The following is a 25,601-nucleotide window of genomic DNA, read 5'->3' as shown; positions in this document are numbered from 1 at the left end:
TCTAAGCATAGTTGAATTCCTCAGACTAACTTGAAGCAGAAGACCAACATATCCTAGCGTCCTCTTGAACTTATTAAGCTATTCACAAATGTCCCTCTTGAGTTCATTTAAGCTGTTTTTCTTATGTTGTCACCTGGCTTATAAACCAGGCACTTATAAACACAGACTTTGGAGCTCACTTAAACCTGTACCATTTATTGTCTCTATGACTTTGGATCAAGTGCCTGAGTTTCCTCAAGTGTAAAATGGAGATAATACAAATTTCATAGATTTGCTATGATGATTGAATGGGTTACTCTACATAAAGCTCTTAGCCTGGCACACAGTCAAAGCTACAGAAATATTAAGCGTCTCTACTCCTACTACAACATTGACTACTGAGTGTCAATTCCTAGTGGTGTGAATTTTCACTGGGTTCTGAGCTCTGGCATGTTTTGATGGATACTTTAGTTACTAATCTTGCACAAGAGGTCGAGGGGGAAATATCTTCAGTCAGTTCAAGTGGCAATTGTACTTTTACTATTTAGGCAGTCAATCACAAATTTATGCTAATTTTCTACCTTCGAATTAAAACTTCTCTGATTAAATACATTGGATGTCTACTTAACAATTCTTCTACTCTGTAATTCAAATATAATGTTAATTGTGCCTCAAAACGTCATCAGCATTTTTAGCACCTTTATACCAAACATCTTTTTATTATGAAATGCAATTTACTTCAGTCTTACTCAGAATTAACTCATACTATCTCTAACTCACATCTCCCAGTTATTGTAATCAAGATATTATAAGTGATTTTTATTATATTACCATTTCAATGGTAAAAAATCATCCTTTTCAATGTCAGAAATCCATATTATTAACAATAAAATTAATATCACCTCATATAATGTATAAATTACTCAAATAAATGTAGAAAGCTTTGAAAAGTTATATATTTAAAGATTATACTGATCAGGTATAACTGCACTGCTCAGGTATAATTTTCAAATATTAGGGAAGATTAGAAAGTTAGGATTGACTATCTGATGACCATTGACAAATTCTTTGTTATTAATAAATTGGTCTCTAAATTCCCCCAGATAACATACAACCAGAGATTATAAGGGAAATATTAGTAAAACTATAAATTATGTTTAATCCTTGGGCAGTAAACAATAAATTTTTAATTTAAAAAACTAAAATTCTCATTTTAATGATGTTGCGATACAACTCAAAAGAAAAATTAAGGTTACTGTTGTTATTATATAAATGTTTAATGTGCACATTATGGAGTAAGCATTGGCTTATGCCCCTTGGGGATATAGGGGTAAAAAGTAAGCCCTGAGATAGATTGTAATCGCCTAAACTAATTGAGACACATAAAATAATTACAATGTAAATATTCCATGATAAGGGCTGTGCTAGGAGAGTTCAAGGAGAGATGACCACACAAACTATTTTGCATTTTAATTAAGCTTTGAAGAAAAGTAGAAGTTCAATAGACAAAAATGGTTAACAAGATCATTTTAATTACAAGGAATAATATGAGAAACTACCAGAAAGAAATAGTAGAGCCTGTTTGTAGAACTAAACATATGAATGAAAGTACAGAATAAAAGTGGGAAATAAAACAGTAATGAGAAGTTATAATACAAGGCTGACAAATTTAGACCTTTTTTATAAGCAATGGAAATCTGTGAAAGGCATTTTGATCAAAAATAATTTTATGAAATTTATTGTCTGAAACTTACATTGGTAATTGTATACAAATAGATTTGGATTCTGTGCAGGGAGTGGGAGGAGTGAGAGAATATCCTAGTAGTTTAGACAAAACATTTATATGAGTTTGAATTAGGTGCTATGGGATGAGAAAAAAGAGATTAGTACAAATTAACCACTTACTATGTCACAACTTTTGAATTTTATCAGTTAATCATCTCAACCACCCATCTCAAAAAGTAACTATTATTTCCATTTTATATAAAATTGATTAATTTAGTTATGATGACAAAGTCATGAATAGTAGTGCTGGGCCTTGAACCTCAGGTTCACTGATTTCTAAAGGCCACACTTTTAATCTCTGTGACCTCTAATACTTCAAGCTCATTATAATGAATGCTAAGGAGAAAATTGGAACCAAAAATGACACTGAGGTTTTAAGCTTAAGTTGTTGAGAAAATAATGGTATCAATCAAAACAAAATATGAAATATTAGAGGAAGAGTTAAAGATTAGACACAAATCCCATCTCTATCTAATCAACTCCACCTCCTGAAGAGCATTAAGATTCTTCAACATTATCTGAAGAATGTTTATTCTACTTATTATTTATTAGTCCTGTTTTAGTTTTTAAATGTTTGATTGCCCCTGTGCTGAGCTCTTTCCAACTGAACTCACTGAAATTCTACTCTTTTATCAGGTGAGAAGTTTCCAGACAAGAAGCCTAAGGTGCAGTTAGTCATATCCTACGAGGATGTGAAGCTGACCATACTAGTGAAACACATGAAAAACATTGTAAGTTTATTATGTATAATAAGAAACAAGTAAGACTACATTCAGAAGTCACTTACCTCCTTTGGGCAATTAGTGTCAACATTAGTTAGAGGAATGGGTATCTCGGCCAAGTTTAAGTAAGGAACAATGAGCCAATTACAATATTTTTGCCTCAGGATGACTGTGATCCTTGGGGTAAAGACTAAAATACTCCACAAGGAAAGTCCTAGAATGAACGTTAAACTTCATTCAAAATGTCAGGAAAAAACTAGGGAAAAGGCTCTGAAATAACCGGATTAGCTGGAGGATCGAAGGGTAAAAGAAAAAAGGCTGGGTCCCAATAATTTCCAACTATCTCAACATGCTGAACTTGGTGGAGAATTCACTCCATCTCTTTTCATCACGCCAGTACCTTCCCTGAAACCAAGAACTCTTAGGGTTCTCTCCCAAACTCCCATTGTACATTGACTTTATAGCATCATACAGTTATCATATTGTGATGTAATTCCTTATGCGTGTTTCCTTCTCCTCAAAAAATAATAGTGTTTTGAGAGCGGAAACCCCATCTTTGTTTCCGTGTCCCTATCCCAGAACCTAAAATAAAATCTGTAGTTAGCCTCCAAAGAAAACTGAAAGTTCCACTCTCTATTACATGCCACTTAAGGATGGCACAAGTCAGAGGCATTGATGGTAACTGGACCATATCATTAAGAAAGAGAGGAAGCTTTCTGTGTCACAGGGTAAGTGACTAATGACCTGAGTTGGGGTGTAGCAAACATAGAAGGAAAACACTAAACCTCACCAACTATTTTAATCTTCCTTGAGCCTAGACAAAACTGGTTCTCCATATGGTAAAAACTTCCCAGGAGACTATGTCAGATGTGGAGAAAGTCAGTAACACAATTTTTGCTCTCTTCTTTGTGCATATAAATCTCTGAGGATGCCTTGGGAAGATCTAAAAGAGCAAACTCTTCTCCATATGACAGGCATCCATATTAAAACAATATTAAAACATATTAAAACCATAAATACTTGTTTGTTGAACAAATAATTGGCATAATTTGAAGAGAATACATTCATTACAAATTCATTATTATTCAGACATCCAAGAATGCTTGTTTGTAAACCTCTGGTGCTCGCTATCAGCAATTTTTGTAGTATCTGGGCAAATATTTTAACATTTTCTGCAAATCTTTTACTAATGAAAACAATTATTTTCCATTGTTTTTCACTAGATAATTACTTTAAATGAGAATAGCAGTTTTTTAAGAAACTCTTACATTGCAAAATGAAGATTCAGTTCAACATTATTTATGGCTCCATGCATGTTGATGGATTTTAAGCAACTATATAAACATATATGATAAAACAATACAATATTAAGAAATATTGTTAATCAAATTAACAAAACTTATATATGTATTTCATATATGAAAATAAGCCTTGAACACAGTCCTCTTAGAAATGACAAATTTATTCCAGTAATGTTATCATTGCTCAAAACATTTTAGAGCATGCCTGATGAAATTGCTTTTAGACTGGGCATGTAAACCAAACAGTAAACTTGGTGATATTACTCAATGGTCACTCCTGATTTTTGATCAAAAGCGATATTAACCAACCTGGTCACCCATTTCATTCACCAGATGAATCACCAAATTACTTTTGACAGTTTTCAAAAATGCATTTTACACTCAGATGAAATTACAGTACCAATGAAGATCTTCAAAATCAATGTGATGCAAGCATGAAGCAGGGATAGGAGGAGTGAATGGGAAAGAGCAAGAGTTTAAGATTGAGAGTTTAAAATTGAGATCAAGTTATAGGTAAATAGAAAATGACCACATGACCCTAAAAATAGTGGAAAAACACTTAGGGCCATGAGAACCTCTCCATTACCAATGCTCTCAAAAAGAGCTATTAATGATGTAGTAATATTTGCTTCAGTCTGCCTTCTCAGTTTACTTACTAGTTCCTCTCTTCTCTAATCTCTTAACATTGAAAGGTTTTATTTTAGTGCCCTAAAATTCAATCCTAGACCTCTCCTCTTTTTCTACCTCTAGCCTCATGGCTTTAAACATTACTTACTTGTTTTTCTTTTCCAAATCTACAATTCCAGCTTGGAACTCTCATCTGAAATCCAGAGTTGTATGTACAACTGACTATCAACAACCCTAGTATAAATGTAATAGGTGTCTCAGACTCAATATGCACCAAACTTCTCATGACTGCCCCTCTAAACCTACATCATTTGGCACCTTTTTCATCTCAGTAAATAGCACCTTCGTTCTCTAGTTACTCAGGTTAAAACCTTAGAGTCATTTTGACTCCTCTCCTTCCCCAAAAGCTACATCCATTTTACCAGCAAATTCTGTTACTCTGCTTTCAAAATAAATCCAGAACACATCAACTTTCTCCTCCACTGCTTCCATTTTTGGTTCAAGTCACCAGCATCTCTTACTTGAATTACTGCTGCAGTTTCTTAACAGTTGTCTCTGCTTCTGTCCTTCTTTATAATCTCTTTTTAATCTAGCAGCCAGAATGTTCCTTTGAGAATAGAAGTCAGATCCTGTCATTCCTCCCTTCATATCCCTTTGGGGAAGGAGTCTCCTATAACTTGTAACGAAAGTCAAGGTACTTGTTAATGACCTGTGAGACCCTATCAATGTGCTCTCTTGACCTCTTAACCTCATCTCCTACCACAGACTCCCTCAGTCACTCCACGCCAGCCTCAATGTCTTCTTTGCTGTTCCTTGAATATGGCAGGCTTGTTGCTGCCCCAGGACTTTCGTATCTGCTACTCCATTTACCTAGAATGCTCTTCACAAGTTCATTGATCAATATTCTCCATGGCTCAATCTCACATGTCCTGAATGCTTGTATTTTACTGACACCTTTTCAGTAAAGTCCTATCTGATTCCCAAATGTAAAACTGCAACACTGCTCCCCTTTGTTGTCACTTTCAATATTTCTTTTCTACTTTATTTTCTTTCCTCCCCTGTGCCATTGCTATAACCTAAGGTGTATAGAATAGGGCCAAGAATATAGTAGGTGCTCAGTAAAGCCTTGGTTAAATAAAAGAATGTCAACTTACTTCTCATGTGAACAACTAAGAATTAGGATGTTTTCATCTTCCAAAAATCATCACAGCAAAGTTATGCATTGCATTTTCTACAGCTTCCTTTAAATGATTATTTTGTTTCTTCTGCTTAAAACAACTTTCTACTATAAATGACATAAACATCCATCTATAAATTCTCAACATATTTTATTTGCTAATTTCAAGTTTTAGCTAATTGTTATTTATTTGTCAATCCTTTAGTATGTTCACATACCAAAATAATAGACTAAAATTGGACTTGATTTTATATTAATGTTAAAATGAATTATTATGCCTAGAGTTCTGTTATGTTTAATATTAAGTTTGATAAAAAGTATTGTTTATCTTTTATTAAATCTATGAAGCTTTGCTCTGAGAGTTACTTTCCTCCTGTGAGATCACAAGCTAAAATAAAATTGCTAAAATTCTTTCCCTTTCAAAGCATCACAATATGATTCACTCTAGCAAACAGAGACTGATGAAGTAGTGCAAGTATTTAAAAGCTTGTCCACGGCCGGGCGCGGTGGCTCACACCTGTAATCCCAGCACTTTGGGAGGCCAAGGCGGGTGGATCATGAGGTCAGGAGATCGAGACCATCCTGGCTACCACTGTGAAACCTCGTCTCTACTAAAAATACAAAAAAGTAGCTGGGCGTGGTGGCATGTGCCTGTAGTTCCAGCTGCTGGGGAGGCTGAGGCAGGAGAATGGCGTGAATCCGGGAGGCAGAACTTGTAGTGAGCTGAGATCGTGCCACTGCACTCCAGCCTGGGCGACAGAGCAAGACTCAGTCTCAAAAAAAAAAAAAAGCTTGGCTACGGTTGTTTAAAACACTTGACAAAGAAACATAAAAAACAGTTAGATTTGAAATATTTTTAAAAACGCTCTGTAGCACTTTTCCATGTATCCTTCCTTAAAATGCTGTCTTCCATTGACTTCTACAACGTCTCTCCATGCATTTTCTGCTGACTTCATGGATTTTTTTTTCTAGTCTGTGTAGTTTCTATTCACATTCCAGAAGGTGCTAAATATAACCAATAGGATGAAACTCTCTTCTGATATTGAATCTACCCACACATTCTCAGGCTCTTAAAACAAGGAGCAAGAAATGTCAGGAATGATAGAAGACAACTCAAATGTGGTACCATTCAATCCTTTCATAAGACACAAGATGGGAAAAATAGTTTCGATATGAAAATTAACACGAGAGAGAGAAGTAGAGTCAAACACAAGAACCCGCATACACACTAAAACTGTATTACTTTTAATTTTTTATTTAAACTCTTCTTTTACATTTTTAATGTGCCTGAGTGTAACCTGGGGGTTCTTGTTTTTAAAATACATTTTTCTAGGTGCCACTCCTAGTAATTTTGATTCTGTAAGTATAGATTGGGCTGTCTGCATCTGCGCAATACAGGCATCTCTTGTTCCCATGGCTTCCTCTACCGTCTCTTTCATTTCTAGACTTGTTTTCGTCTCTCCTGCTGCAGAATATGAGCATTCCAGAAGGCTCTCTGGTGCAAATGGTTCATAGACCTCTTTGAAAAAATAACAAAGTGGCTAGTACCCTAATGTCACAAATGGCAGTCTACACACAATGTGGTGAGCTCGGTACGTGGCACCAAGTAAATTGTGGTGCCTTTGAAGTAGAACAGAGACAACACTTAGACTTGGTAAGGATAACAGTTGAGGGTTGTGAAAATAAAGCACAGACTATGGCAATGTTTGACATGTAAAAACATCAATGTTCTGCATATCCTTCTAAAATTAGCTTGGCTGGGTCCCCGATAGTCTTAATTTTTTGTTGTTTTTAAAATCTCGATACTTAAAGGAAATTTGTCTTTGTTTCAACCTAGATGCACTTCAACCTAAATAAATGTCAGTTCTTAATATTAAGGATGATTTCCGAATGACAATTATCTTATCAAATGCATTTTCTTTCATCCATGAATAAAAATTGTTCTTCCAGAGTTGGCCCATTTTGACATTGATCTACCATTTCAAAGAATAAGATACAAAGCAAAGGATAGTGAAGAGTACCTGTCCAAATCTGGATAGTCTATTGTGTTTCATGACTTTTTTTGCCAAAGAAACACTGACCCTCAAAGAGAGAAGAGAACAGCCTAGAAACTACACAGACTAGAAAAAAAATCCATGAAGTCAGCAGAAAATGCATTATTTTTTTAAATGAAATAAACCATTAATTGTTCTAAAATCTGTTATCACTGACCTCTTTCTAATAGCCAACAAACACCTTTAACCAGCCCTTCCTTTTTGAACATTTGGTTACCAGCTTTTTCATGAAACTTCACTGGACATTGGCACCAAGCAAACTGTGTCTGCACATTCTCTAAACCATCTGGACAGCACTGTTTCTGAGGCTTCCTTGGCTCTTGTAAATTTAAGATAGATGGATGTGTAGTGGTTTAATAAATGTTGGCTTTACCCTTGCTCTTAAATGTGAAGATTTTCCGGTATTCGGGGTTTTAACTTTTGAAACTAATTTCCTAAGAAATTTTATCCAGTCTTGAAACTTCAAAGATAATATGAATTACTACTAAATTTATATCTTTACATTCAATCTTTCTCTGACCTTCATTTACATATTTCCAACTGCCCAATATCTTGCCATCTCTTTAAACCAAACAGTTATACAATATGGTCCTCTGCTTACCAACAAAACCATCTTTCATTCTGAATTACGTATTTCTATAAATTGTTGCACCATCATCAAGTAATTCTTGATCAAAACTTCTCTATAATTAATTTTCTTTTCTTTTATTATTTCAATACTTTTTAGGGAACGGGTGCTTTTTGGCTGCATAGAAAAGTTCCTTAGTGTTGATTTCTGAGATTTTGGTGCTCTCATCACCCAAGCAGTGTACACTGTACCCAACGTGTAGTCTTTTATTTCTCACACACTTCCCACCCTTCCCCCTAAGTCCCTAAAGTTCATTATATCATTCTTATTCCTTTGCATCTTCATAGCTTAGCTCTCACCTATACATGAGAACATAAAATGTTTAGTTTTCCATTCCTGAGTTGCTTCACTTAGAATAATGATCTCCAGCTCCATGTAGGTTTCTGCCAGTGCCATTATTTCATTCATTTTTATGGCTGAGTAGCATTCCATGGTGTGTGTGTATATATATATATCATGGTGGTATTACTCAATGGTCACACCCAAATGTGATATATATTTTTTAGGTAAATATATATATCACATTTTTTTCACTTGTTGGTTGATGGGCATCTAGGCTGGTTCCATATTTTTGCAATTGCAAATTGTTCTGCAATAAACATACATGTGCAAGTGTCTTTCATATAATGACTTCTTTTCCTCTGGGTAGATGCCCAGTAGTGAGATTGCTGGATGAAATGGTAGTTCTACTTTTTTTCTATATTTCAATTGATTCTTTTTTTTTTTTTTTTTGAGACGGACTCTCGCTCTGCTGCCCAGGCTGGAGTGCAGTGGCGCCATCTAGGCTCACTGCAAGCTCCTCCCGGGTCCATGCCATTCTGCCTCAGCCTCCAGAATAGCTGGGACTACAGGCGCCCAGCACCACGCCTGGCTAAATTTTTGTATTTTTAGTAGTGACGGGGTTTCACCGTGTTAGCCAGGATGGTTTTGATCTCCTGACCTCGTGATCCGCCCGCCTCCGCCTCCCAAAGTGCTGGGATTACAGGCGTAAGCCACTCGGCCCAGCCTCAATTCCTTCTTTTACCCATATATATAATCATCAACAAATCGTTTTAGTTTCTTTTAGATTACTTTTATTATTCTCAAAATCCTATTCAACATTCTCTATTGATTCATCTATGGGTTACTTTGATTGGCTGCTATAGTATTCCTTTCCTTGTTTTCTTCTCTTAATTCTCTCCTGCACAAAACATTCTAAGACTGCATTTTACTATATCAATAAAAAATGTTAACAGAGTCTCTGTAAATTTGATATTTCTTAGCTTAAAACCTTATAGTACTATACAATCTAGCTGTAACCTACCTCTAATATTCACCTCTCAACACAAAATTTGTTTTCTATCTAGATGGATCATTCATTGTTAACTAAGCACATACCACTCATTCTATCTGACTAGGTCATATATCTATTTACCGTCTATTTACTTTTACATCCAGTGTAATCTTCTAGGCTTAGGTCAAATCACTCACCCTCCCTGAAGTTCCTGGGTCACTCCCGTTCCTAGTGACCTTTCTCTTTGGAAACTTTACTCTATATACCATCTATTTGATATTCACTGCCTTATCTCAGCCCTTCAAATTTGTATTATCTTAATTTATCCTGCAGTTTCAATTGTATTGAGAATTCGCTTAGTATGAAAAGCTATGGAAAATGTATTTTGAATACAGTGGTTAGCACAAAACTATGCCCTTAACACACAGTTATTAAATAAGCGAATGTTTGTTTAAGTGTACATCATGTGAAAAATATCCACAATCCAGAGAAGTTTGAGCTATATTTATAAATCAATAGCTTTTATCTGTGAATTCAGCTACCTATAATACTTGACACTAAACTAAGGATGGTCAAGTGTCAAATATTTGATCTTAACATCCGTCTCACTTAAAAATAAAGTGAATTCTTGTTGAGGGCTCTTTTTTTTTAATGTTCAAAAACCCTGAACACTTTCCTTCTCTCCAGATGGCATAGCCATCAATGGATAGGTCACCACATGACTAAAATTTCATTTATTCTCTCTCTGTTCTTTTCTGACAGGCTTGTACCCTAATCTCTGCCCTTTCTCCAGATCTCCCTCAATTTTACATTCTGACCTAAAAAAGTTCTAACCTACAAAAGAAGCAATAAAGAACTTTAAAGATTGATGAACAAGTACAGACTTAAAGAGAATAGCAGAAAGCTGAAAGTGTATGTTTTATAAAATTGTTTTAAAAGAGTCATTTCGTTAGAGCTATATTTTGAATATGCAAAAAATATAAAATGGATTAAATAATTTCCAGAGATTTAAAAAATTTTATTTTTATCCAGTAGTTAAAATACCTTTATTAAGAGCAAATATTAAAATGTAAATGCTGGGAGTCATGCAATTCCTGAGTTAAAACTCTAATCTAAGGCAGATAGGCCTTCATTTTGCCAAAAACATTCAAGTCCTTTTATCTCATCCATTTAGCTTACTGAGTGGCAGAATCTTCTTTCTCCTGCTTTATGCATTCTGTTTTCCTTCAGGGGAGATTTTTGCTATCTGAGGAAGCAGTCTACCTGTACTGACCACCTATTTCAGTTATTTGTCCTTCTAAAAATTTGTAAGTGTGCATACAGAGAGATTACCTCAAAAAAATGTCACGTATCATTCAACTCATTGGAATCCTGCAAATAAACACGTGATACATTCCTTCCTTGCTGTGTGACTTATATATGAACTATAGACTCTCTGACTTTTCCAGGTTTTTTGTCTTCAGTTTCACTTGCTTTCTATGAATATTATGAAAAGCTATTTTTCCTATACAATGTATGCCAAGAACTGTCACTTTTATATACGTTTCACCAAAAGAGAGAAAATTTTGTTCGCATAGTCACAAAATAGTAAACTGAAATTCAGCAAGTTTAAATATTTTTCCAAGATCTCATAACTAAGGGCTGAGATCTAAAGCCTTCACAATTATGAGCCCTTGTTTTTGATTCTAGATTGTATTATAGCATTAGCAGTCTATTTTTCTACTATGTACCTCTAGGCTATACGTGTTCCTGCCAGACACTGCCCAGAAAGACTCTTCAAATGTTTGCCTGGCTCATTAAAAACAATTTCCAGCCAGAGACCTGAGCATCTTCTTCTGTATCCATGAAATATCCCCAAGGATAGTGGCTACATTGTCCTTGGCACACCCTCTATAGTGGAGGCATTACCTAGCTAAATGAAAGAGGATAAAGAGCAAAAGACACTAGGTGTAATATGAAACCTTTGATGGGTTGATTATAATAGGCTCTTATATATGTGCTGAGAATTAAAATTAGCTCTTCCGGTTGTGGCATGTGGCATAAGACCACCACAATGCATCCCTCCTACTGATTACAACTATAATTTATGAAAATATATTTTTAAAACTATATAAGACACCTTAAAAATATACAAAAGGAGACAAATTTTGAAAGGAAATCAGAAGTTGGATATTTTACCCACATAAGGACGTTTTCTCTCTTTTTTTTTTTTCTTTGTTAACTTATGTGCCTGTAGAGCTGTGCCCTGAGGGTGGACCCTAGTTGCAGAGAAGCAAGATGGTAGTGGCAGCTCTGACAGCAAAATCTCCAACAGAAACTGTGTTTCTGACTGAAAGAACCAAGAAACGTGGCCTGTGTTTGCCAGAGACTGTAAGAAAATCCCTGATAAAAGACAGAAGGGTATGCACTAACCCTGTGTATAAATCTACACAATTCTCAGCCTAATTCCTTAGCTGCTATTGAGCAGGACAGACTTATATGAGAACAAAAAAGCCTTTGCAAATTGAACTGAGATTTGAACACCTGAAAACAAAAGTTAGAACAGAATTTATATTCCTAATATAACTAGGTTGATTGCTGACTTAAAAACATCAACTTTCTCCAGAAGATTAAACAGCACAGAGTTTCCACAACATAACATTAAAAATATCCACAATACAACTCAAAATTGCTTATATAATACCCAGGAAAATGTGAACAATCCTCAGTTGAAAAGACGATAGATACACTCTGAAATGATCCAGATTTTGGAGCTATTGGGCAACATTTTAAAGCAGCTATAATAACTATCCTCCATGATGTAAGAAAAAAACATACTTGAAATTAATGAAGTGTTAGGAATTCTTGGCAAGAAATAAAAATGACAAAACAAATGTACATTTAAAGACTGAAAAATAAAATACCTAAAATGACAAGTCTTGCTGGATGGACTCAAGAGAAGAATGAAGATGACAGTGAACTTGAAGATAGACTCATAGAAATTATCCAAGCTAAAGAACATAGAGGAAAAAAGATTGAAATAAAAGAGAAGAGAAGATTGGGAGTCTGCTGGAAAATATTCTAAAGATCTTACATTTGTGCCTTTGGAATCCAAGAAAGACAGAAGAAAAAGATTGGGGCAGAAAAATATTTGAAGAATTGATAGCCAGAAACTTAGTGAAAGACATAAATTTAATTATATTTTATATTATTTAATTATATATTACACATTGTAATAAAACTGCTGAAAACCAAAGACAATCTAAAAATATCTTGCAACAGCTAGGGAAAAACAACATATGCTATATGGAGGAACAATGAAATAATGTAGTCTAGAGACTATGGAGAAACAGCAGAAGGTAGAAGACAGTGGAATGTCTTTAAAATGTTGGGAAAAAAGGAAAGAACTGTCAGCTTGGAATTCTGTTGCCAGAGAAAATATCCTCAGCAGCAAAGGAGAAAGAAATGCATATTCTAGTAAACAAAACAAAACAAAACAAAACAAAACCCAAAAAACAAAGAATTTGCCCCAAGCAGACAAACTCTACAAACAAACGAAAAAAAGCTAAAGATTTTAATCTCATTCTAGTTTTTTAAGACGGAAGCCAAGGCCAATTTGAGATGTTTCATCTTTTATAACATAGGTAATTAGTGTTATAATTTTTTTCTGAGTAATGCTTTAGCTGTATCCCCAAAATTTTGGGATGGTGTATTTTTATTTTCTTTCAGTTTATGATTCTTCTAATTTCCCTTCTGATTTTTTCTTTGTTTTTGGGTTATTCAGACACATGCTGTTTCATTTTCAAGTATTTGGAAAATTTCCAGAGATGTATCTGTTATTAATACCTATCATGATGACCAATATTTCATCATGGTCAAAGAACAAACTTTGTATGATTTTAATTGTTTAAAATATATTGAAACTTGTTCTATGTCCCAGGCATGACACATATTGGTAAATATCCCATGTCCAGTTGAGCAGGATATGTGTTCTCCTGTCGTTAAATGGAGGGTTCTGTGAAAGTCAATTAGGTCACATTGATTATGTTATTCAAGTCTCTTATAGCCTTACTAATTCTCTGTATACTAATTCTATGAATTATTAAGAGAAAGGTATTAAAATCTCTCTAATCTCTCTAATTTTTAATTTGTATAATGTTGCATACACATGTAAGATTTGTCCTCATGATTTATTAGCCCTGTCATCATTATAAAATGAATATCTTTGTTTCTGGTAGTATTTTTTACTCTCAAAAATACTTTTTCAGGTAGTTATATAGATAATTCAGCTTTCTTTTGATTACTATTGGCATGGTATAGTTTTTCTATTCTTTTATTCTTAACCTATTTGTGTCTTTACATTTAAAGTGGATTTCTTTTTTTTTTTTTTTTTTTTTTTATTATACTTTAAGTTCTAGGGTACATGTGCATGATGTTTATATCATGTATAACTCCCCAAAGCAATCCCTCCCTCCTTCCCCCTCCCCATGATAGGCCCCAGTGTGTGATGTTCCCCTTCCCGAGTCCAAGTGATCTCATTGTTCAGTTCCCACCTATGAGTGAGAACATGCGGTGTTTGGTTTCTCTTCTTGTGATAGTTTGCTAAGAATGATGGTTTCCAGCTGCATCCATGTCCCTACAAAGGACGCAAACTCATCCTTTTTGATGGCTGCATAGTATTCCATGGTGTATATGTGCCACATTTTCTTAATCCAGTCTGTCACAGATGGACATTTGGGTTGATTCCAAGTCTTTGCTATTGTGAATAGTGCCGCAATAAACATACGTGTGCATGTGTCTTTGTAGTAGAGTAATTTATAATCCTTTGGGTATATACCCAGTAGTGGGATGGCTGGGTCATATGGTACATCTAGTTCTAGATCCTTGAGGAATCGCCATACTGTTTTCCATAATGGTTGAACTAGTTTACAATCCCACCAACAGTGTAAAAGTGTTCCTATTTCTCCACATCCTCTCCAACATCTATTGTTTCCTGACTTCTTAATGATTGCCATTCTAACTGGTGTGAGATGGTATCTCATTGTGGTTTTGATTTGCATTTCTCTGATGGCGAGTGATGACGAGCATTTTTTCATGTGTCTGTTGGCTGTATGGATGTCTTCTTTTGAGAAATGTCTGTTCATATCCTTTCCCCACTTTTTGATGGGGTTGTTTGTTTTTTTCTTGTATATTTGTTTGAGTTCTTTGTAGATTCTGGATATTAGCCCTTTGTCAGATGAGTAGGTTGCAAAAATTTTCTCCCATTCTGTAGGTTGCCTGTTCACTCTGATGGTAGTTTCTTTTGCTGTGCAAAAGCTCTTTAGTTTAATGAGATCCCATTTGTCAATTTTGGCTTTTGCTGCCGTTGCTTTTGGTGTTTTAGACATGAAGTCCTTGCCCATGCCTATGTCCTGAATGGTACTACCTAGATTTTCTTCTAGGGTTTTTATGGTATTAGGTCTAACATTTAAGTCTCTAATCCATCTTGAATTAATTTTCGTATAAGGGGTAAGGAAAGGATCCAGTTTCAGCTTTCTACTTGTGGCTAGCCAATTTTCCCAGCACCATTTATTAAATAGGGAATCCTTTCCCCATTTCTTGTTTTTGTCAGGTTTGTCAAAGATCAGATGGCTGTAGATGTGTGGTATTATTTCTGAGGACTCTGTTCTGTTCCACTGGTCTATTTCTCTGTTGTGGTACCAGTACCATGCTGTTTTGGTTACTGTAGCCTTGTAGTATAGTTTGAAGTCAGGTAGCGTGACGCCTCCAGCTTTGTCCTTTTGACCTAGGATTGTCTTGGCAATGCGGGCTCTTTTTTGGTTCCATATGAACTTTAAAGCAGTTTTTTCCAATTCTGTGAAGAAACTCATTGGTAGCTTGATGGGGATGGCATTGAATCTATAAATCACCTTGGGCAGTATGGCCATTTTCACGATATTGATTCTTCCTATCCATGAGCATGGTATGTGCTTCCATTTGTTTGTGTCCTCTTGATTTCACTGAGCAGTGGTTTGTAGTTCTCCTTGAAGAGGTCCTTTACATCCCTTGTAAGCTGGATTCCTAGGTATTTTATTCTCTTTGAAGCAATTGTGAATGGAAGTTCATTCCTGATTTGGCTCTCTGCTTGTCTGTTACTGGTGTATAAGAATGCTTGTGATTTTTGCACATTAATTTTGTATCCTGAGACTTTGCTGAAGTTGCTTATCAGCTTAAGGAGATTTTGGGCTGAGACAATGGGGTTTTCTAAATATACAATCATGTCATCTGCAAACAGGGACAATTTGACTTCTTCTTTTCCTAACTGGATACCCTTGATTTCTTTCTCTTGCCTGATTGCCCTAGCCAGAACTTCCAACACTATGTTGAATAGGAGTGGTGAGAGAGGGCATCCCTGTCTTGTGCCAGTTTTCAAAGGGAATTTTTCCAGTTTTTGCCCATTCAGTATGATATTAGCTGTGGGTTTGTCGTAAATAGCTCTTATTATTTTGAGGTACGTTCCATCAATACCGAATTTATTGAGCGTTTTTAGCATAAAGTGCTGTTGAATTTTGTCAAAAGCCTTTTCTGCATCTATTGAGATAATCATGTGGTTCTTGTCTTTGGTTCTGTTTATATGCTGGATTATGTTTATTGATTTGCGAATGTTGAACCAGCCTTGCATCCCAGGGATGAAGCCCACTTGATCATGGTGGATAAGCTTTTTGATGTGCTGCTGAATCCGTTTGCCAGTATTTTATTGAGAATTTTTGCATCGATGTTCATCAGGATATTGGTCTAAAATTCTCTTTTTTTGTTGTGTCTCTGCCAGGCTTTGGTATCAGGATGATGTTGGCCTCATAAAATGAGTTAGGGAGGATTCCCTCTTTTTCTATTGATTGGAATAGTTTCAGAAGGAATGGTACCAGCTCCTCCTTGTACCTCTGGTAGAATTCAGCTGTGAATCCATCTGGTCCTGGACTTTTTTTCGTGGGTAGGCTATTAATTGTTGCCTCAATTTCAGAGCCTGTTATTGGTCTATTCAGGGATTCAACTTCTTCCTGGTTCAGTCTTGGGAGAGTGTAAGTGTCCAGGAAATTATCCATTTCTTCTAGATTTTCTAGTCGATTTGCGTAGAGGCATTTATAGTATTCTCTGATGGTTGTTTGTATTTCTGTGGGGTTGGTGTTGATATCCCCTTTATCATTTTTTATTGCGTCTATTTGATTCCTCTCTCTTTTCTTCTTTATTAGTCTTGCTAGCGGTCTGTCAATTTTGTTGATCTTTTCAAAAAACCAACTCCTGGATTCATTGATTTTTTGGAGGGTTTTTTGTGTCTCTATCTCCTTCAGTTCTGCTCTGATCTTAGTTATTTCTTGCCTTCTGCTAGCTTTTGAATGTGTTTGCTCTTGCCTCTCTAGTTCTTTTAATTGTGATGTTAAGTGTCAATTTTAGATCTTTCCTGCTTTCTCTTGTGGGCATTTAGTGCTATAAATTTCCCTCTACACACTGCTTTAAATGTGTCCCAGAGATTCTGGTATGTTGTATCTTTGTTCTCATTGGTTTCAAAGAACATCTTTATTTCTGCTTTCATTTCGTTATGTACCCAGTAGTCATTCAGGAGCAGGTTATTCAGTTTCCATGTAGTTGAGCGGTTTTGATTGAGTTTCTTAGTCCTGAGTTCTAGTTTGATTGCACTGTGGTCTGAGAGACAGTTTGTTATAATTTCTGTTCTTGTACATTTGCTGAGGAGTGCTTTACTTCCAATTATGTGGTCAATTTTGGAATAAGTGCGATGTGGTGCTGAGAAGAATGTATATTCTGTTGATTTGGGGTGGAGAGTTCTATAGATGTCTATTAGGTCCGCTTGGTGCAGAGATGAGTTCAATTCCTGGATATCCTTGTTAACTTTCTGTCTCGTTGATCTGTCTAATGTTGACAGTGGAGTGTTGAAATCTCCCATTATTATTGTATGGGAGTCTAAGTCTCTTTGTAGGTCTCTAAGGACTTGCTTTATGAATCTGGGTGCTCCTGTATTGGGTGCATATATATTTAGGAGAGTTAGCTCTTCCTGTTGAATTGATCCCTTTACCATTATGTAATGGCCTTCTTTGTCTCTTTTGATCTTTGATGGTTTAAAGTCTGTTTTATCAGAGACTAGGATTGCAACCCCTGCTTTTTTTTGTTCTCCATTTGCTTGGTAGATCTTCTCCATCCCTTTATTTTGAGCCTATGTATGTCTCTGCATGTGAGATGGGTCTCCTGAATACAGCAGACTGATGGGTCTTGACTCTTTATCCAGTTTGCCAGTCTGTGTCTTTTCATTGGAGCATTTAGTCCATTTACATTTAAGGTTAATATTGTTATGTGTGAACTTGATCCTGTCATTATGATATTAACTGGTTATTTTGCTCATTAGTTGATGCAGTTTCTTCCTAGCCTCGATGGTCTTTACATTTTGGCATGTTTTTGCAATGGCTGGTACCGGTTGTTCCTTTCCATGTTTAGGGCTTCCTTCAGGGTCTCTTGTAAGGCAGGCCTGGTGGTGACAAAATCTCTAAGCATTTGCTTATCTGTAAAGGATTTTATTTCTCCTTCACTGATGAAACTTAGTTTGGCTGGATATGAAATTCTGGGTTGAAAATTCTTTTCTTTAAGAACGTTGAATATTGGCCCCCACTCTCTTCTGGCTTGTAGAGTTTCTGCCGAGAGATCTGCTGTTAGTCTGATGGGCTTCCCTTTGTGGGTAACCCGACCTTTCTCTCTGGCTGCCCTTAAGATTTTTTCCTTCATTTCAACTTTGGTGAATCTGGCAATTATGTGTCTTGGAGTTGCTCTTCTGGAGGAGTATCTTTGTGGCGTTCTCTGTATTTCCTGAATTTGAATGTTGGCCTGCCCTACTAGGTTGGGGAAGTTCTCCTGGATGATATCCTGAAGAGTGTTTTCCAACTTGGTTCCATTTTCCCCCTCACTTTCAGGCACCCCAATCAGACGTAGATTTGGTCTTTTTACATAATCCCATACTTCTTGCAGGCTTTGTTCATTTCTTTTTCTTCTTTTTTCTTTTGGTTTCTCTTCTCGCTTCATTTCATTCATTTGATCCTCAATCGCTGATACTCTTTCTTCCAGTTGATCGAGTCGGTTACTGAAGCTTGTGCATTTGTCACGTATTTCTCGTGTCATGGTTTTCATCTCTGTCATTTCGTTTATGATCTTCTCTGCATTAATTAGTCTAGCTGTCAATTCTTCCACTTTTTTTTCAAGATTTTTAGTTTCTTTGCACTGGGTACGTAATTCCTCCTTTAGCTCTGAGAGGTTTGATGGACTGAAGCCTTCTTCTCTCATCTCGTCAAAGTCATTCTCTGACCAGCTTTGATCCGTTGCTGGCGATGGACTGCGCTCCTTTGCAGGGGACGATGCGCTCTTATTTTTTGAATTTCCAGCTTTTCTGCCCTGCTTTTTCCCCATCTTTGTGGTTTTATCTGTCTCTGGTCTTTGATGATGGTGACGTACTGATGGGGTTTTGGTGTAGGTGTCCTTCCTGTTTGATAGTTTTCCGTCTGACAGTCAGAAGGACTGTCTGTTGGTCTGTTGGAGATTGCTTGAGGTCCACTCCAGACCCTGTTTGCCTGGGTATCAGCAGCAGAGGTTGCCAAAGATAGAATATTGCTGAGCAGCGAGTGTACCTGTCTGATTCTTCCTTTGGAAGTTTCCTCTCAGGGATGACTCCACCCTGTGAGGTGTGGGGTGTCAGACTGCCCCTAGTGGGGGATGTCTCCCAGCTAGGCTACTCAGGGGTCAGGGACCCACCTGAGCAGGCAGTCTGTCCGTTCTCGGATCTCAACCTCCGCGTTGGGAGATCCACGGCTCTCCCCAAAGCTGTCAGACAGAGTCGTTCGCCTCTGCACCGCCCCCGCTGCTTTCCCTATTGGACCTCAGCTGTGGGCTGTCCCCAGAGGTGGAGTCTACAGAGACAGGCAGGTTTCCTTGAGCTGCTGTGAGCTCCACCCAGTTCGAGCTTCCCAGCGGCTTTGTTTACCTACTTAAGCCTCAGCAATGGCGGGCGCCCCTCCCCCAGCCTCGCTGCTGCCTTGCGTATAGATCGCCGCAGACGGCTGTGTTAGCAGTGAGGGAGGCTCCGTGGGCGTGGGACCCTCCCGGCCAGGTGTGGGATATATTCTCCTGGTGTGCCTGTTTCCTTAAAGCGCAGTATTGGGGTGGGAGTTACGCGATTTTCCAGGTGTTATGTGTCTCAGTTCCCCTGGCTAGGAAAAGGGATTTCCTTCCCCCTTGCGCTTCCAGGTGAGGCGATGCCTCGCCCTGCTTCAGCTCACGCTGGTCAGGCTGCAGCAGCTGACCAGCACCGATTGTCCGGCACTCCCTAGAGAGATGACCCCAGTACCTCAGTTGAAAATGCAGAAATCACCGGTCTTCTGTGTTACTCGCGCTGGGAGTTGGAGACTGGAGCTGTTCCTATTCGGCCATCTTGCTCCGCCCCCCTAAAGTGGATTTCTTGTACGTATGACAGAGAGATAAATGATTAGATAGATAGGTAGATAACCATATTGTAGGGTGCAGCTAGTAATCTCTGGCATATAAACGTACTGAACCTATACTCATCCATAACTCTTTAAAGTTTCCCAAGTGCTATTGCTAAGCCAACTTTTTTTTAAATTCTGAATTTGCAGAGTGAGTTTTCTACACCCAAAAGAAGAAACTGACTATCATTTTTAACCTTGTTGGATACAGTTCATCATTCCAATCCCTCTTAATCCTGGTTATTTAATCCAGCATATTCACCTTATTGATACATTCACTCTGAGGTTGTTGACACGTTCACATCGCATCCATATATATGTCTTTAAACCATGATAAAACTGTTTAGTGGTACAGTATAAAGATAAGTATCTAAGGTATATAGGTAGAAAATGCTTATATTTTATCTCTAAATTAATAGTTTCTTCTTTTTCAATCCATATTCTTCCTGTAGTAAGAAAAATATATGAATTTAATCCAGTATTTTATATGTTCCGTACAGTTTCTCAATAATCACTAACAATGGATAGTTCATCTTCTCTAATTTGTACAATTTTTTTCAGCACCTAGGAATAGAGGCTGAGGATCAGGATATTTGGAATCATTTAAGGCAGTTCAAAGCAATTTGAAAAAAAAAAAGTTTAATTGCTGATTAGCTCATAAACAACTCATCAGCATTTGGTATTTAGTACATTCTAAAAAATAAATGAAGCTTAAAACCTTACTTCTTACATGTTATTAAAATAGAGAAATAGAAAAACTTGACCAATTTCATAAGACATTGCAGTGACAAAATCTGGGATCTAATTAGAATTCTGTATTTTTAGAAGAAATTTAGTTTATATGTATTGAGTTAGAAAAAGAATTATATCTACTAGACTGTGACTTCTGTCCAGTTGATAACTTTGTCAAGTCAAAGATTAAATATGTATAACATGTTTTTTATATATATATGTTATTTACATATATGTACATGCATATATACAGATATACAGATATATAACAAGATTATTATACCAGTGAGTTTGTTATTTCTTTGAAGGCAGAAGCTATTTTGATGTCCTTTTTGTGCTCTCTTACAATCATGCAAAGTGCTAGACACATGGTGGTTAGATTTTTAAATTTATTTTTTAAAAATTATTGAAAATCACCTGTTTATCATAAGATTCTTGTTACTAGCTTAAATCGATGTGAAATGAAGTAGGAGACCATCCTAATTTAATTCATAAAGACCTGAAATTATTCCACTTTTATATTAACCAATACACACACAATTGGAAAGAGTCTACCATTTATTTTTTATTGGATATTGACAAATTATAGTTTTGTATATACATATGGGGGACATAAATACAAAAGTGATATTATGATTTTGTAATACAATGTGGAATGATTAAATTAATTTAATTAACATGTCACCTCAAATATTTAACATATTGTGATTAAAACATTAGAGATTTGCTCTTAGTGATACTGAAATGTACAGTACTCAATTATTAGTGACATTCAGCTTGCTATGCTATTGATCTCAAAAAAAACCCATATTTCTCTTGTCTAGGCTTTGTAACTTTGACTAGCATTTCCCTATTTCCCACTCTTCTAGCCTTTGTTAACTGCCATTCTACTCTCGGTTTCTATGAGTTCAATTGTTTTAGATTCCACATATAAGTGAGAACATGCAGTGTCTGTCTTCCTGTGTTTGGCTTATTTTACTTAGCATAATATTCTCCAGTTCTATTCATGTTATTGTGAGTGACAGAATTTCTTTTCTTTTAAGGCATAGTAATATTCCATTGTACACAAACACATTTTCTTTATCCATTCGTTACTTGATGGACACTTAGGTTGATTTCATAATATAGCTATTGTGAATAGTGCTGCAATAAATGTGAGAGTGCAAAAATCTTTTCAACATACTGATTTCAAATCTTTCATGTAAATGCCCAGATGTGGGGTTGCTGGTTTATATGGCAATCTTGTTTTCAGTTTCTGAGGAACTTCCATACTGTTTTTTAAAATGGTTGTACTAATTTATATTCCCACTAACAGTGACAAGTGTTCCCTTTTCTCCACATTCTTGTCAATAATTGTCTTTTGCCTTTTTGATAATAGCTATTCTAACAGGTGTAAGGTGATAGCTCCTTCTGATTTTAATGCATCTGCCTAATAGTTAGTGATGTTGAGCATTTTTTTCATGTATCTGTTAGTCATTTGTAGGTCTTCTTTGGAAGTATGTCTACTTGAGTTTCTGGACCCACTTCTTAATTGAATTGTTTTCTTTCTATAGAGTTGAATTCCTCATATAATTTGGATATTCATTCCTTATCAGACATATGGCTTGCAAATATTTTTTCCATTCTATAGCTTGTCACTTTGCGTTGTTTATTGTTTCTTTTGCTATGCAAAAGAAACAATTTTCATTTTGTTGTAATCTTATTTGTCTATCTTTGCATTTGTTGTCTGTGCTTTGGGATCAAATCTAAAAAATCATTGCCCAGACCAATGTCATGTAGATTTATCTCTGACATTTATTCTCATAGTTTTACAGTTTAAGGTCTTACATTTAAGACTTTAATTCATTTTGAGTTGATTTTTATGTATGGTGTGAGATAAGGGTTCAATTTTATTCTTTTGCATATGAATACCCAGTTTTTCCAACACCATTAATTAAAGAGGCTGTCCTTTTCTCATTGTATATTATTGTCACTCTTGTTGATCAATTGACCATGTTCCTGGGCTCTCTAATCTGTTCCATTGGGCTGATATGTTTATTTGTATGCCAGTACTAGCTGTTTAATTACTATCATTTTGTTGTATAGTTTGGAATCGGGTAGTGTGATGCCTCAGGGTTTGTTCTTTTTGCTCATGATGGCCTTGGCTATTTGGAGTTTTTTGTGGTTCTGTATGAATTTTAGGATTCCTTTTTTTCTATATCTATGAGAAATGAATTTGGAATTCTGATAGGGTTTGTACTGAATCTGTAGATCACTTTTGGGAAATATGGGCATTTTAAAAATATTAATCATTCCATTCCCTGAATACAGGCTATCTTTCCATGTATTTGTGTTTTCTTCCATTTTTTTCCATTAACATTTTATATTTTTCAATGTACAGGTCTTTTGCCTCCTTTGTTACATTTGTTCCTAAATATTTTTTGTAGCTATTGCAAATGGAATTATTCTCTTGATATCCTTTTTGGAAAGTTCACTGTTAGTCCAGAGAATTGCTACTGATTTTTGTATGTTGATTTTGTATCCTGCAAATTCGCTGAATTCATTGATCAGTTCTAACAGTTTTTTGGTGGTGTCTTTTGAGTTTTCTATATATAAAATCATGCAATCTGCAAACAAAGATGATTTAGCTTCTTCTTTTCCGGTTTGGATGACTTTTATTTCTTTCTCCTTTGTAATTGCTCAGGGTAGAAAATCTAGTGCTATATTGAATAGAAGTGGTTGGAATAGGCATCCTTGTCCTGTTCTAGATCTTAGAGGAAACGTTTTCAAGTTTTCCCCATTAAGTATGATGTTAGCTATGGGTTTGTCATATAGGGCCTTAATTGTGCTGAGATGCATTCTTTCCATGCCAAATTTCTTGAAAGTTTTTATCATAACAGAATGTTGAATTTAATTAAATGCTGCTTTTTTCTAGTGAGATGATTACATGATTTTGATCCTTCATTCTGTTAATGCAATGTATCACATTAACTGATTTGCATATGTCAAATCATCCTTGCATCTCAGGAATAAATCCCACTTGCTCATGGTCAATGATCCTTCAAATGTGTTGCTGAATTTGATTTGCTAGCATTTTGTTGAGGATTTTCATGTCTATGAATATGTTTGTGAAGACTGTTGGCCTGTAGTTTTCTTTTCTTGTGATCTTCTTGTCTCCCTGTATTTTAAGAGTAATGCTGGTCTTATAAAAGGTGTTTGGAAGTATTTCTTCCTTTTCAGTATTTTTTAGCAAAGTTTGCAGCGAATTGGTATTATTTCTTCATTAAATATTTGATAGAATACAGCAGTGAAGGCATCAGGTCCTGGGCTTTTTTTTTGAGGAGAGACTTTTTATTACTGCTTCAGTCTCTTCTCTCATTAATGATCTATTCAGATTTTCTATTTCTTCATGATTCAGTCTTCATAAATATATGTGTCTAAGAATTAATCCATTTCTTTTAGATTATCCAGTGTTTTGGCATACAATTGTCCATAATAGTCTCTTATGATGTTTTGTATTCTTTTGGTGCCAGTTGTAATAGAACTTATTTAATTTCTGACTTTAATTTGAGTCCTCTTTTTTTCTCCTGCTTAGTTTAACTACAAATTTGTTGATTTTGTTTATCTTTTTAAAAGTCAGACTCTGAGTTTTGTTGATCTTTGTATTTTTTTTGTAATCTCATTTATTTCTGCTCTGTTCTTCATTATTTCTTTTCTTCTGCTAACATTGGGCTTAGTTTGTTCTGCTTTTTCTATTTCCTTTAAGCATAACATTAAGTTGTTTATTTGCAAGTTTTGTTCTTATTTGATACTGACATTTATTGTTACAAACTTTCTTTTTAGACCTGTTTTTGCTCTATCTCACGTTTTGTTATGTTTTCATTTTTCCGTGTCTCAAGGTATTTTTTAATTTCCCTTTTAATTTCTTCATTGACCCATTGGCCATTCAGGGGCATGTTGTTTACTTTCTATTTATTTGTTAATTTTTTAAAATTCCTTCTGTTATTGATTTCTACTCACATATCATTGTGGTTAGAAAAGGTACTTGCTGTGATTTCAATCTTCCTAATTTTTCTAAGACTTTTATTATGGCTTAACATATGATCTATCCTGAACAATATTCTGTGTGTGCTTAACAGAAAACTTTATTATGTTGCTGTTGGATGAAATGTTCCAGATACGTCCGTTGTTTCCTTTTGGTCTAAAGTGTTGTTCAAATTCAGTGTTTCCTTATTAATTTTCTGTATGGATGATCTGTCCACTATTGAAAGTGATATATCGAAGTTCCCTACCATTATTGTATTGAAAGCAATCTATCCCTTCAGATCCTTTAATATTTGCTTTTTACATGTAGCTCCTCCACTGTTGGGAGCATATATATTTAAAATTACTATGTCCTCTTGGTGAATTGACCCTTTTACCATTATACAATGTCTTTCTTTGTCTCTTTTTGTAGTTTTTTTTATTTAAAGTTTATTTTGTCTGATATAAGTATTGCTACCCTTGCTCTTTTTTCATTTCAGTTTTCACAGGCTTGTTTTTCATCCCTTCACTGTTAGCCTGTGTGTCCTTAAAAGTGAAGTGAACTTCTTGTAGACAGCATATAGTTGGATCTTGTATTTTTTTTGTCCATTACCTCACTTTGTATCTTTTATTAAAGAATTTAATCCATTTACATTCAAAGTAACTATTGACAGGTAAAGACTTACTAGTACCATTTTGTTAATAACTGTATTTTTTTTATTTATGTGTAGATGCTTGGTTTTTTTTCTTCCTCTGTTGCTGTCTTTCTTTCTGGTTTGATGGTTTTCTGCAGTAGCATGTTTTGAATATTTTTATTTGTGTTTTGTG

At 35.7% G+C, this 25,601-nt stretch overlaps 1 protein-coding gene across 1 annotated transcript in view; it reads left to right on the top strand.

Moving 5' to 3' along the window:
• PIK3C2G (phosphatidylinositol-4-phosphate 3-kinase catalytic subunit type 2 gamma) overlaps positions 1–25,601 on the top strand; it is a 408,211-nt gene that overhangs the window by 355,931 nt on the left and 26,679 nt on the right. Inside the window, exon 31 of the mRNA XM_033222744.1 lies at positions 2,401–2,495. Within this exon, the coding sequence (XP_033078635.1) occupies positions 2,401–2,495 (95 nt within the window). The remainder of the gene's footprint in view (positions 1–2,400; positions 2,496–25,601) is intronic.

The sequence above is a fragment of the Trachypithecus francoisi genome, unplaced genomic scaffold (assembly GCF_009764315.1).
Source record: "Trachypithecus francoisi isolate TF-2019V2 unplaced genomic scaffold, Tfra_2.0 Lachesis_group11, whole genome shotgun sequence".
Lineage (NCBI taxonomy): Eukaryota > Metazoa > Chordata > Mammalia > Primates > Cercopithecidae > Trachypithecus > Trachypithecus francoisi.
Note: the sequence above shows the minus strand (reverse complement) of the source record. Positions and strands in the feature narration are given on the sequence as shown.